General features: G+C 54.7%; 1 protein-coding gene across 1 annotated transcript; it reads right to left on the reverse strand.

Moving 5' to 3' along the window:
* Positions 1–428: 428 nt before the first annotated feature.
* On the reverse strand, positions 429–4,860 carry SPC24 (SPC24 component of NDC80 kinetochore complex). The gene is made up of 5 exons (XM_007525965.3): positions 4,660–4,860; positions 3,333–3,477; positions 2,536–2,640; positions 1,243–1,319; positions 429–667 (listed from the first exon to the last, which is right to left on the reverse strand). Exons 1-5 carry the CDS (start codon positions 4,817–4,819, stop codon positions 561–563), a joined length of 594 nt encoding a protein of 197 aa, XP_007526027.1. The 5' UTR covers positions 4,820–4,860; the 3' UTR covers positions 429–560.
* Positions 4,861–11,338: the final 6,478 nt, after the last annotated feature.

Below are 11,338 nucleotides of genomic sequence, written 5' to 3' on the forward strand. Positions count from 1 at the left end.
GACCTTCCCCTGGTGCCAGGGGTCTCCCTCTGTGGTGCTGAAGCCCCGCCCTCAACACTGTAGTCCTTTCTTAGGAGAGATCCCAGAGCCCAAGAAGTCAGGAAGTGAGGTTCCCAGACACCCATCCCCTTAAGTTCCTGGGCAGGCTGCACCCAGGGTGCTTGGGTCAAAGGGAACTCAGTCCACTCCACTCCAGCTCCCCAGCTCCACCATGGAGGGGGGGGAACAGCTTCCAACACCCAGAGAAGCACTGCAAGGTTTCTGGTGGTGAGTCACAAAACGGCTGCCAGGATTCCGGCCATCACACCCGCCACCCTTGGCTCGGAAGGGACTTGCTGGAAGTCTCAGGCCACATGCCCAGCGTGGCAGGTTCCCCTGGTCAATCTCTGGACCTTTCAGCAGACGAGGTTCAAATCCACGTGGGCTCATTTGTACAGTCCTTGATTTGCATTTTTATTTTCAGAGTGGGCTGGGAGCTACCAGATTCGGTGCTGGGATTTGAACCCGGGGCAGTGGGCAGTGGTTCACCTACTGAGTCACCTCCCCAGCCCCCGGCCCAGCTACCACTCCGTGTCCACCAAGGCCCATAGGTAGTCGCTGATGAACTTCTTGGAGAGCTGGGAGGCGTCCAGAGAGATGGGCTGGGCCACGCTGGGGCCGTGATGGACTGGGGTGAGAGGCAAGGACCCTTCATTTAAACAATTTTGGGAGCCGGGCGCTAGTCCGGCGGGTTAAACACATGTGGCGCAAAGCACGAGGACCGGCATGAGGATCCTGGTTCAAGCCCCTGGCTCCCCACCTGCAGGGGAGTCGCTTCCCAGGCGGTGAAGGTCTGCAGGTGTCTTTCTCTCCCTGTCTTCCCATCTCTCTCCATTTCTGTCCTATCCAACAATGACAACATCAATAACAATAATAACTACAACAAAACAATGGCAACAAAAGGGGATAAAAACAAAAATTGTCGTCATCTCCACCCCCCCCACCCCCCGCCCGATCAGCTCTAGCTTCTGGTGGAGTCGAGCATGGAACCCGGGACCTCAGAGCCTCAGATGTGCCAGCCCTGTGCCTGCCTTTCCTTTTACGGGGCTGTATAATATTCCACCCCAATTCTAAGGACTGGTGTTAGCTTTCTGTTCTCCTGGGGGGAGGGGTGCCCACAGCTCACTTCAGGGGGCCCCCAACACCATCTGACGGCCCCATCCTCGTGATCCCCAGGGTCCCCAATTTTCCGAGCAAGGATACTGCCCCGGATGGTTCCAGGATCATTCTCATAGTCCCACTCGATCTTGCTGATTCGACGGTAAAGCTGAGCCACATACCTGCGGGAGGAGAGACAGAGACAGCTGGTGGTGAACACACATACGCGAAATGAGGTTCCCCAAATCATGGGCTGTCTACTAAGGCCCCTGGTTGTGGGGTGGGGGATTGAATTACCCATCAGCCCACGGGGCAGGGGGCCTGGATGCTGGTGCCCCAGTTCTCCATGTAGGTCCTTAGTTCCACCCCAGGCATTGCAGGGGCCAGAGGGAGACTGTGCTTCCTCCTCTCTCTCTTTCTTTCTCGAATTAAAAAGTGTGTTAAAAGAAAAAATAAACCAGAGCCGGGAGGCAGCATGGGGGTTCTGCACGGAGACTATCCCGCCTGAGGCTCCGAGGTCCCGGGTTCCATCCTCAGCAACACCAGCAGCCGGAGCTGAGCCGGGATCAGGAGGGGGAAAAAAAGAAAAAAAAAAAAAAGCAAAACCAAAAAACCTCACAGATGTAAAGAGTCTTTAGAAATCAACAACAAGACAGAATCTAGGAGGCGGCACAGGGGTTCTGCACAGAGACTCTCCCGCCTGGGGCTCCGAGGTCCCGGAACCATCCCAGCGCCACCAGCCACCAGAGCTCAGCAGGGCTTTGGGGAAAATAAAAATAATAATAATAAATTGGTTATTTTAAAAGAAAGAAAAAAAGGAATCGAGGTGAAGAGATAAAAATAAATAAATAAATAAATAAACACTTCCCTACCAGTTGTGGAGTCAGGCAGGCTTGCTGAGCCCTGGTGGCCAAAATAAAAATATCAACCGCGAGTTGGGTGGTTGCACAGTGGGTTAAGCAAATGGTGCAAAGCGCAAGGACCGGCATTAGGATCCCGGTTCGAGCCCTCGGCTCCCCACCTGCAGGGGAGTCGCTTCCCAGGCGGTGAAGCAGGTCTGCAGGTGTCTGTCTTTCTCTCCCCCTCTCTGTCTTCCCCTCCTCTCTCCATTTCTCTCTGTCCTGTCCAACAACAACGACATCAATAATAACTATAATAAAACAAGGACAACAAAAGGGAATAAAGAAGCCAACCAAGGTGTGAAAATGGCTATCCCTCCGGGCCAGAGCCCAAGGCCTGGGGTTCGAGCCCCCGCCCCACCCCCGGGGGGGAAGCTTCACGAGCGGTGGAGCAGCGGGAAGCGGCGGGGGTCTCTGTCTCTGCGTCTCTGGCCCATGAGGAAGGGGGAGGTTTCCTCAGGGCGGGGCTCAGGGCCCGGCCCGGGTCCGAGGCACCTACACGGCGGCGGGGATGCTGATGGTGGTGGTCCGGTCCACCTCCTGCTCGTCGTGCTCCAGCTCGGCCTGCGCGGCCCGGAGCTCCTGCAGCTGGAGGCCCAGCTGGCTGCGCGGGTCAAGGAGCCTGAGGAGGGGGCGACCCGGCCCCGCAGCCCCGCCCAGGAAGGACCCCAGACCCCACAGCCCCCGCCCAGGAAGGACCCCAGACCCCACAGCCCCCGCCCAGGAAGGACCCCAGACCCCGCAGCCCAAGCCCAGGAAGGACCCCAGACCCCGCAGCCCCCGCCCAGGAAGGACCCCAGACCCCGCAGCCCAAGCCCAGGAAGGACCCCAGACCCCGCAGCCCAAGCCCAGGAAGGACCCCAGACCCCGCAGCCCCCGCCCAGGAAGGACCCCAGACCCCGTAGCCCAAGCCCAGGAAGGACCCCAGACCCCGCAGCCCCCGCCCAGGAAGGACCCCAGACCCCACAGCCCCCGCCCAGGAAGGACCCCAGACCCCACAGCCCCCGCCCAGGAAGGACCCCAGACCCCGCAGCCCCCGCCCAGGAAGGACCCCAGACCCCACAGCCCCCGCCCAGGAAGGACCCCAGACCCCGCAGCCCCCGCCCAGGAAGGACCCTAAGGACCCCAGACCCCACAGCCCCCGCCCAGGAAGGACCCCAGACCCCCGCAGCCCCCGCCCAGGAAGGACCCTAAGGACCCCAGACCCCACAGCCCCCGCCCAGGAAGGACCCCAGACCCCGCAGCCCAAGCCCAGGAAGGACCCCAGACCCCGCAGCCCCCGCCCAGGAAGGATACCCCAGGCTTGCCCGCAGCCCCTCGTCCTCTTGGCTCGCGCCCCGCAGCTCCGCCTCCAGCTCCTGCAGCTCCGAGTCTGCCAGGCGGGCCCGCTCCTTGGCTGCCAGAAGGTTCTGCGCTGCTTCCATTTCCAAAGCCCGGAGGTCTGCCAGGAGGAGGGGGCGGCGCGGGGTGGATCTGACCTGACCTGCTCCCCTACCCCCAGGAGACAGACACCCCAGGCCCCAGAGGCTGCCTGAGGCCTCCACCACCCTGGCCTCCGGGACTGCGGCGGGGCAGGGGTCCCCCATATTGCTAAGGGACGAGAAAGTCAGAATGGGAGGCCGGGGAGACACACAGGGGTTCTGCACACAGACTCTCCTGCCTGAGGCTCTGAGGCCCCGGGTTCAATCGCCAGCACCACCAGCAGCCAGAGCTCAGCAGGGTAAAAAGATTTAATAAGAGAGAGAGAGAGAGAGAGAGAGGGAGTGAGACAGAGAGACCCCCGCAGCCTGCTTATTCCTCCCCACACCCGGCAGGTGGGGCTCGGGGCTCGAACCCCGAGTCCTTGTGCGCTGTGACCTGTGCGCTCAGCCAGGGGCGCCACCGCCCGGCCCCCATACAATCTTGTTTGTTGATGTTGTTGTTGTTTGTTTTAATAAGGATGAAATCTGCGTTGAGATGGCCCAGCGGGTCCCTGTATGTAATGGGGTGGGGGGCTCTGGGCAGCCCCTTTACATCAGGTCTGGTGGGGGGCGGCTAGCGGATGGGGATGCTGGGGGTGGAAGTGGGGGGGCCCTAGGGTGCCGGATCGGCGGGATGCCCAGGGGCGTGGTCAAAGGATGGGGTATCTAGGGGGCGTGGTCAAAGGATGGGGTATTTAGGGGCGTGGTCAAAGGATGGGTATCTAGGGGCGTGGGTGGCCAAAGGATGGGGTATCTAGGGGGCGTGGTCAAAATATGGTTATCTAGGGGGCATGGTCAAAGTATGGGGTATCTAGGGGCGTGGTCAAATGATGGGGTATCTAGGGGGCGTGACCAAAATATGGGCATCTAGGGGGCGTGGTCAAAGGATGGGTATCTAGGGGCGTGGTCAAATGATGGGGTATCTAGGGGGCGTGACCAAAATATGGGCACCTAGGGGGCGTGGCCAAAATATGGGCATCTAGGGGGCGTGGTCAAACTATGGAGGTGTCCAGGTGGGGGTAAGTAGAGGCCTTAGGGGGAGGGGCCAGGGGATTCCAGGGGCGGGGCCAGAGTCCCCAGGGGGCGTGGCCAAGGGCAGGAGACTCCGGGGGCGGGGCCAGGATCAGAGGGCTCCCGGGGCCGGGGCTTGGGGGGCTCCTCACCTCGCAGCCGCTGCTCCGCCTCGTCCTGCGTCTCCAGCAGGCGCCCCACCATCCGTTCGTGGCGCCCCAGCAGCTGCCTCAGTTGCGCCTCGGCGCGGTTGGCGCCCAGCAGGCTGAGCAGCCCCTGGCTCACCTCCTCCATGTCCCTGAAGGCCGCCATGATGCCGCCGCCGGGACTGTTCCCGCGCGAGTTCAACCGTCCGCGGGGGCCACGCCCCGGTCCCGGAAGCCGCCTTCCCATTGGTCTAGCCCTCCGCCAATCAGCCGCGAGCAGGGGGCGGGACGATGAACGATTGGATGAGCCCGCCGTCATCAGTCATCGCAGAGGGCCAATGGGCTTCTTAGGGGGCGTGGCCTGGCGCTGAAGCCTGGAACTGGTTCATCGCCGCAGGGCGGGAGCCTGCAGCCCGGGGTCCCTGCTAGGAGCTCGTGGCGGCTGGGCGTCCCTGGCACCGCCGGGTGGGCACGGGTCAGGGTGGGTGCGTTCTGCTGCGGGCTGCGGGGCACCGTCGGGTCTGCAGACAGGCTTCCCGGCAGCCAGGGCGAGCTGTGCCATCTGCTGGTTTTCCTTGGGCAAATGACTTGCTGTCTTTGTAACTCACTTTGCTCTTGGGTAAATATTAGAAAACGGAAGGGAGGGCTGGAGAGAGCCAGCCCAGGGGTTCTGCAGACAGACTCTCCAGCCTCCGCCTCTGAGGCCCCAGGTTCCATCCCCAGCACCTCCATCAGCCAGAGCTGAGCAGGGCTCTGGCAAAATAAATCAATGCATACATAAAAATATCACCGCACATTTCTTTTCATAGCTGTAGTGTCTGCAACACATGAATTCAACCTGCGGTAGCGCAGCGGGTTAAGCGCAGGTGGCGCAAAGCACAAGGACCAGCATAAGGATCCCGGTTGGGCTCTGAGGTCATAAACTTAAAATGAAAGCAGTTGGGGGAGTCTGGAGGTAGCTCGGCAGGTTAAGCGCAGGTGGTGCAAAGCGCAAGGACCAGAGAAAGGATCCCAGTTCGAGCCCCCGGCTCCCCACCTGCAGGGGAGTCGCTTCCCAGGCGGTGAAGCAGGACTGCAGGTGTCTGTCTTTCTCTCCCCCTCTCTGTCTTCCCCTCCTCTCTCCATTTCTCTCTGTCCTAGCCAACAACAATAAAACAACAAGGACAACAAAGGGAATGAATAAATAAATAAGTAAATAAATAAATGACAGAAAACATTGGACTCTCAAGCATGAGGTCCTGGGTTTGATCCCCAAGATCACATGTGGCAGAGGGAGGCTCTGCTTCTCTCTCTCTCTCTCTCTCCTGCTCCCTGTCTCTGTGCACACACACACTCACACATGTGTCTGTTGGTTGGTTTGTTATTATATTTTATTTATTTATTCCCTTTTGTTGCCCTTTTCTTTATTGTCGTCATCATTGTTGTTGTTATTGACGTCGTTGTTGTTGGATAGGACAGAGAGAAAGGGAGAGAGGAGGGGAAGACAGAGAGGGGGAGAGAAAGACAGACACCTGCAGACGAAGCGACTCCCCTGTAGGTGGGGAGCCGGGGACTCGAACCGGGATCCTTGCGCTGGTCCCTGCACTTTGCTGTGCGACTTCTTTACCCAGTGCACCACCACCCGGTCCCCAGAATTGCTATACTGTCTGCCCTGCTCAATTTTTTTTTTTTTTTTAGATTTTATTGATTGATGAGAAAGAAAGATAGGAGGGGAGAGAGAAAGAACCAGACATCACTCTGGTACATGTGCTGCTGGGGCTTGAACTCAGGACCTCACGCTTGAGAGTCAAGCGCTTTATCCACTGCGCCACCTCCCAGGCCACTCAGTTAGTTTGTTTGTTTTTTTATATGAAGAAAGAGAAGCAAAGAGGGTGAGAGACAGAGAGACACCTGCAGCCTGGCTCCACCACTGTGAAGCTTTCCCCCTAAGGACATGGGGCTTGAACCTGGGTCCTTGTGCACGGTAACCTGTTTCTCTCTCTCTCTTTTTTTTTTGCTATCTCTCCTTTCTCTTTCTCTCACTACTTTCTTTTCTTTCTTTCTTTCTTTGCCTCCAGGGTTACTGCTGAGACTCGGTGCCTGCAATACAAATCTACTGCTCCTGGAGGCTATTTTTTTTCCTTTTTGTTTATTGTTGTTGTTATTATTGATATCATTGTTGTTGGACAGGACAGAGAGACATGGAGAGAGGAGGGGAAGACAGAGAGGGGGAGAGAAAGACAGACACCTGCAGACCTGCTTCACCGCCTGGGAAGCGACTCCCCTGCAGGTGGGGAGCTGGGGGAGAGAACCGGGATCCTTACGCCGGTCCTTGTGCTTTGTGCCATGTGTGCTTAACCTTCTCTCCCTCTCTCTCCTTTCTTTCTCTCTCCTCTCTCATTTCTTCTCTCTCCTTTCTCTCTTTCCTTTCCTTCTTTCTGTCACTAGCCTTGCTCATTCCCGGGGGGGGGGGGGGGGGCGGTGGTGCTTTTTCGGTCCCCCTCTCCAGGGGAGGTGAGTGACCACAGAGACCAGCTGCATTGACAGCTGCCAGGTTCTGCTTACTCAACTCCATGCGGCTAATCGCTAATCGCTAGAACCACCACCCCCAGCTGATAAGAGAGCTCTCACTAGCTGGGCTTCAAAAGGCCAAGAGCGAGCCAAGGTCGCAGAGGGAGGCAGAGCCAACAACTGCATTAAAAAAATTATATATATATATATATATATATATACACACACAGGCTGACAGAATAGATCCGTGGACTGTGCACTGCTTTGCCACTGCCCTGGAGGAAGCTTTAGTTTTGTAGTGTCTCTCTTTCTCTGCCTCTGTCTCTATGAAAGAGAGATAGACAAGAAAAGAAGAGAAAGAAGACTAGGGAAACAGCCTAGGGGTTCTGCAAACAGCCTCTCCTGCCTGAGGCTCTGTGGTCCCAGGTTCAATCCCCAGCACCACCATCAGCCAGAGCTCAGCGGGACTCTGGCGAAAAACAAAACAATAATGGAGTCAGGCAGTGGTACACTCGGTTGATCTCACACTTGCTGTGTGCAAGGACCTGGGTTCGAGCCCCCCGATCCCCCACCTGTAGGGGGGGAGCGTCCCACAGTGGAGCATGGCTGCAGGTATCTCTCTCTGTGTGTCTCCCCTGCCCTTTTTCCCTGTTTCCAGTCAATAATAAATAGAATGCTTATCTTCTTTATTTCTAAAGATTGTATTTATTTATTAATGAGAAAGACAGGAGGAGGCAAAGAAAGAAACAGAAGCCACTCATGTGCTGCCGGGGATTGAACTCAGGACCTCATGCTTGAAAATCCAATGTTTGATCCTGTGCCACCTCCCAGACCACAGTCAGTAAAATGTGTCAATAAATGAACAGATCTTTTAAAATTATTATTACTTATTACTTTTCAATATCTTTATTTATTGGATAGAGACAGCTAAACATTGAGAGGAAGTAGGAGATTGACAGAGAGAGAGAGAGAGAGAGAGAGACATCTGCAGCCCTGTTTCACCACTCGCAAAGCTTTCCTCCTGCAGGTGGGGATCGGGGGCTCAAACCTGGGTCCTTGCTCACTGTACCATGTGCGCTCAGCCAGGTGCACAACCTCCTGGCCACAAATATATATATATATATATATATATATATATAAATTTATTAATGAGAGGGATAAGAGACAGAGAAAGAACCAGACATCACTCTGGTACATATGCTGCCGGGGATTGAACTCAGGACCTCATGCTTGAGAGAACAACGTTTTATCCACTGGGCCACCTCCCAAAAAAATAAACCACACAAATAAATCTTTTTAGAGAGAGAAGAGAAGCTGAGTGTCAAATGCCAGAGATTGAATCTGCCAAGATGTTGTTGATATATATTTCTTTTAAAAATCTTTTTTTTTTTTTTGCCTCCAGGGTTACTGCTGGGGCTTGGTGCCTGCACTACGAATCCACTGCACCTAGAGGCCATTTTTTCCCATTTTGTTGTCCGTGTTGTTCCGCTTGTTGTAATTATTATTGTTGTCATAGCTGTTGTTGTTAGATAGGACAGAGAGAAAAGGAGAGAGGAGGGGAAGACAGAGAGGAGGAGAGAAAGATAGACACCTGCAGACCTGCTTCACCGCCTGTGAAGCGACTCCCCTGCAGGTGGGGAGCCGGGGGCTCAAACTGGGATCCTTAGACCGGTCCCTGCACTACGCCATGTGTGCTTAACCCACTGTGCTACCACCCAACTCCCTCTCTCTCTAGTTCTATCTAATAATTATAAAATAAGGGGAATCGTGCGGTAGCACAGTGGGTTAAGCGCACATGGCACAAAGCACAAAGACCGGCATAAGGATCCAGGTTCGAGCCCCCGGCTCCCCACTTGCAGGAGAGTCGCTTCACAAGTGAGGAAGCAGGTCTGCACGTGTCCATCTTTCTCTCCCCCTCTCTGTCGTCCCTTCTCTCCATTTCTCTGTCCTATCCAACAACAACATCAGTAATAATAAGAACAACAACAAGGGCGACCAAAATGGGAAAAAACAGCCTCCAGGAGCAGTGGATTCATAGCACAGGCACCAAACCCCAGCGATAAATCTGGAGGCAAAAAATAAAAATAGAATTGATTCCTGGGCTGCCGTAAGAGCTCACACCTCATTGTGGTTTCGGACTTCCAAACCCTGGTGTGACATGGGAGAGCCCCAAAGCATTTGGGGCAGAGCATGGTATGGGACAGGAGCTGGAGAGGGAAGGGATGAAGGATTAATTTTTTAACAGGGATAAAATTTCTCTTTGGGAAGATGAAAGGGGGAAAGGTCTGAGGGTGAGCAGTTACACAACTAAGTGAACGTGTTTAACCCCACTGAGGTGGACTCTTTGAAGATCTATTTTTGGCAGTGCAGAGAATGAACTTGGGGCCATGCTCAATGTATGATAGCACTTAGCCAACTGATGCCACACCACACACACACACACACACACACACACACACACACACACACACACACTCTTTTTTTTTTTTGCCTCCAGGGTTATTGCTGGGGCTTGGTGTCTACTCTATGAATCCACTGCTCCTGGAGACCATTTCTCTCCCCCCCCATTTTGTTGTTGCCCTTGTTGTTGTTACTGATGTAATTGTTGTTGGATAGGACAGAGAGAAATGGAGAGAGGAGGGGAAGACAGAGAGGGGGAGAGAAAGACAGACACCTGCAGACCTGCTTCACCGCCTGGGAAGCGACTCCCCTGCAGGTGGGGAGCCGGGGGCTCGAACCGGGATCTTTATGCCTGTCCTTGTGCTTTCTGCCATGTGCGCTTAACCCGCTGCGCTACTGCCCGGCCCCCAATTTATTGTATTTTTAATGAGAGATGGAGAGATAGCGAGAGAGAGAGAGGTGCCAGGTGGTGGCACACCTGGTTAAGCACACATGTTACAGTGAACAAGGACCTGGTTCAAGACCCCAGTCCCCACCTGCAGGAGGAAACCTTGACAAGGTGTCTGCTGCAGGTGACTCTCTGGGTCTCCCCGTCTCTATCTTCCCCTTCCTCTCAATTTCTGGCTATCTCTAGCCAATAAATAAATAAAGATAATCAATTTATAAATAAATACATAAGAGAGAGAGAAAGAGGAAAAATAACTAGAGTACTGGGGGTCGGGCGGTGGCGCAGTGGGTTAAGCGCATGTGGCGCAAAGCGCAGGGACGGGCGTAAGGATCCCGGTTCGAGCCCCCGGCTCCCCACCTGCAGGGGAGTCGCTTCATAGGCGGTGAAGCAGGTCTGCAGGTGTCTATCTTTCTCTCTTCCTCTCTGTCTTCCCCTCCTCTCTCCATTTCTCTCTGTCCTATCCAACAATGACATTAATAAGGGAGTCGGGCGGTGGTGCAGCGGGTTAAGCTCAGGTGGCGCAAAGCACAGGGACCCGGATCCCTTCTCTGTCTTCCCCTCCTCTCTCCATTTCTCTCTGTCCTATCCAACAACGAATTGCGTCAACAAGGGCAATAATAATAACCACAACGAAGCTACAACAAGGGCAACAAAAGGGGGAAAAAAAAATGGCCTCCAGGAGCGGTGGATTCATGGTGCAGGCACCGAGCCCAGTAATAACCCTGGAGGAGGAAAAAAAAAAAGAAAAAAAAAATAACTAGAGTACTGCCCTGTTCAGTTCTGGCTGATGGTGGAGCTGGGGGATTGAACCTGAGACCTTAGAACCTCAGGCAGGAGAGTGTCTTACAGAGCCATTACCGTGTCTTCCTACCCAGACTTAGCACATCATGGATACAAGTTCTGTGAGCCACTCACTGTCCCACTGTGTCAATTATACGTCTTAGCAATTTCAATTAATTAATCTTTTTATAGTCTGGGGATATAACAGACAGCATAATGCTTCTGCAGAAGCCTATTCTAACTGAGGCTCTGAGGCTTCTCCCTCTGTCTTTAATATATATATATGTCTCCAGGGTTATCACTGAGGCTCAGTGCCTGCACCATGAATTCACTGCTCCTGGAGGCCATTTTTTTTCCATTTTGTTGCCCTTGTTGTTGTCGTTATTATTGTTGTTGTCATTGCTGTTGTTGTTGGATAGGGCAGAGAGAAATGGAGAGAGGAGGGGAAGACAGAGAGGGGGAGAGAAAGACAGACACCTGCAGACCTGCTTCCCCACCTGGGAAGCGACTCCCCTGCAGGTAGGGAGCCGGGGGCTGGAACCAGGATACTTAAGCTGGTCCTTGCAA

This window comes from Erinaceus europaeus, chromosome 23 (genome assembly GCF_950295315.1).
Source record: "Erinaceus europaeus chromosome 23, mEriEur2.1, whole genome shotgun sequence".
Classification (NCBI taxonomy): domain Eukaryota; kingdom Metazoa; phylum Chordata; class Mammalia; order Eulipotyphla; family Erinaceidae; genus Erinaceus; species Erinaceus europaeus.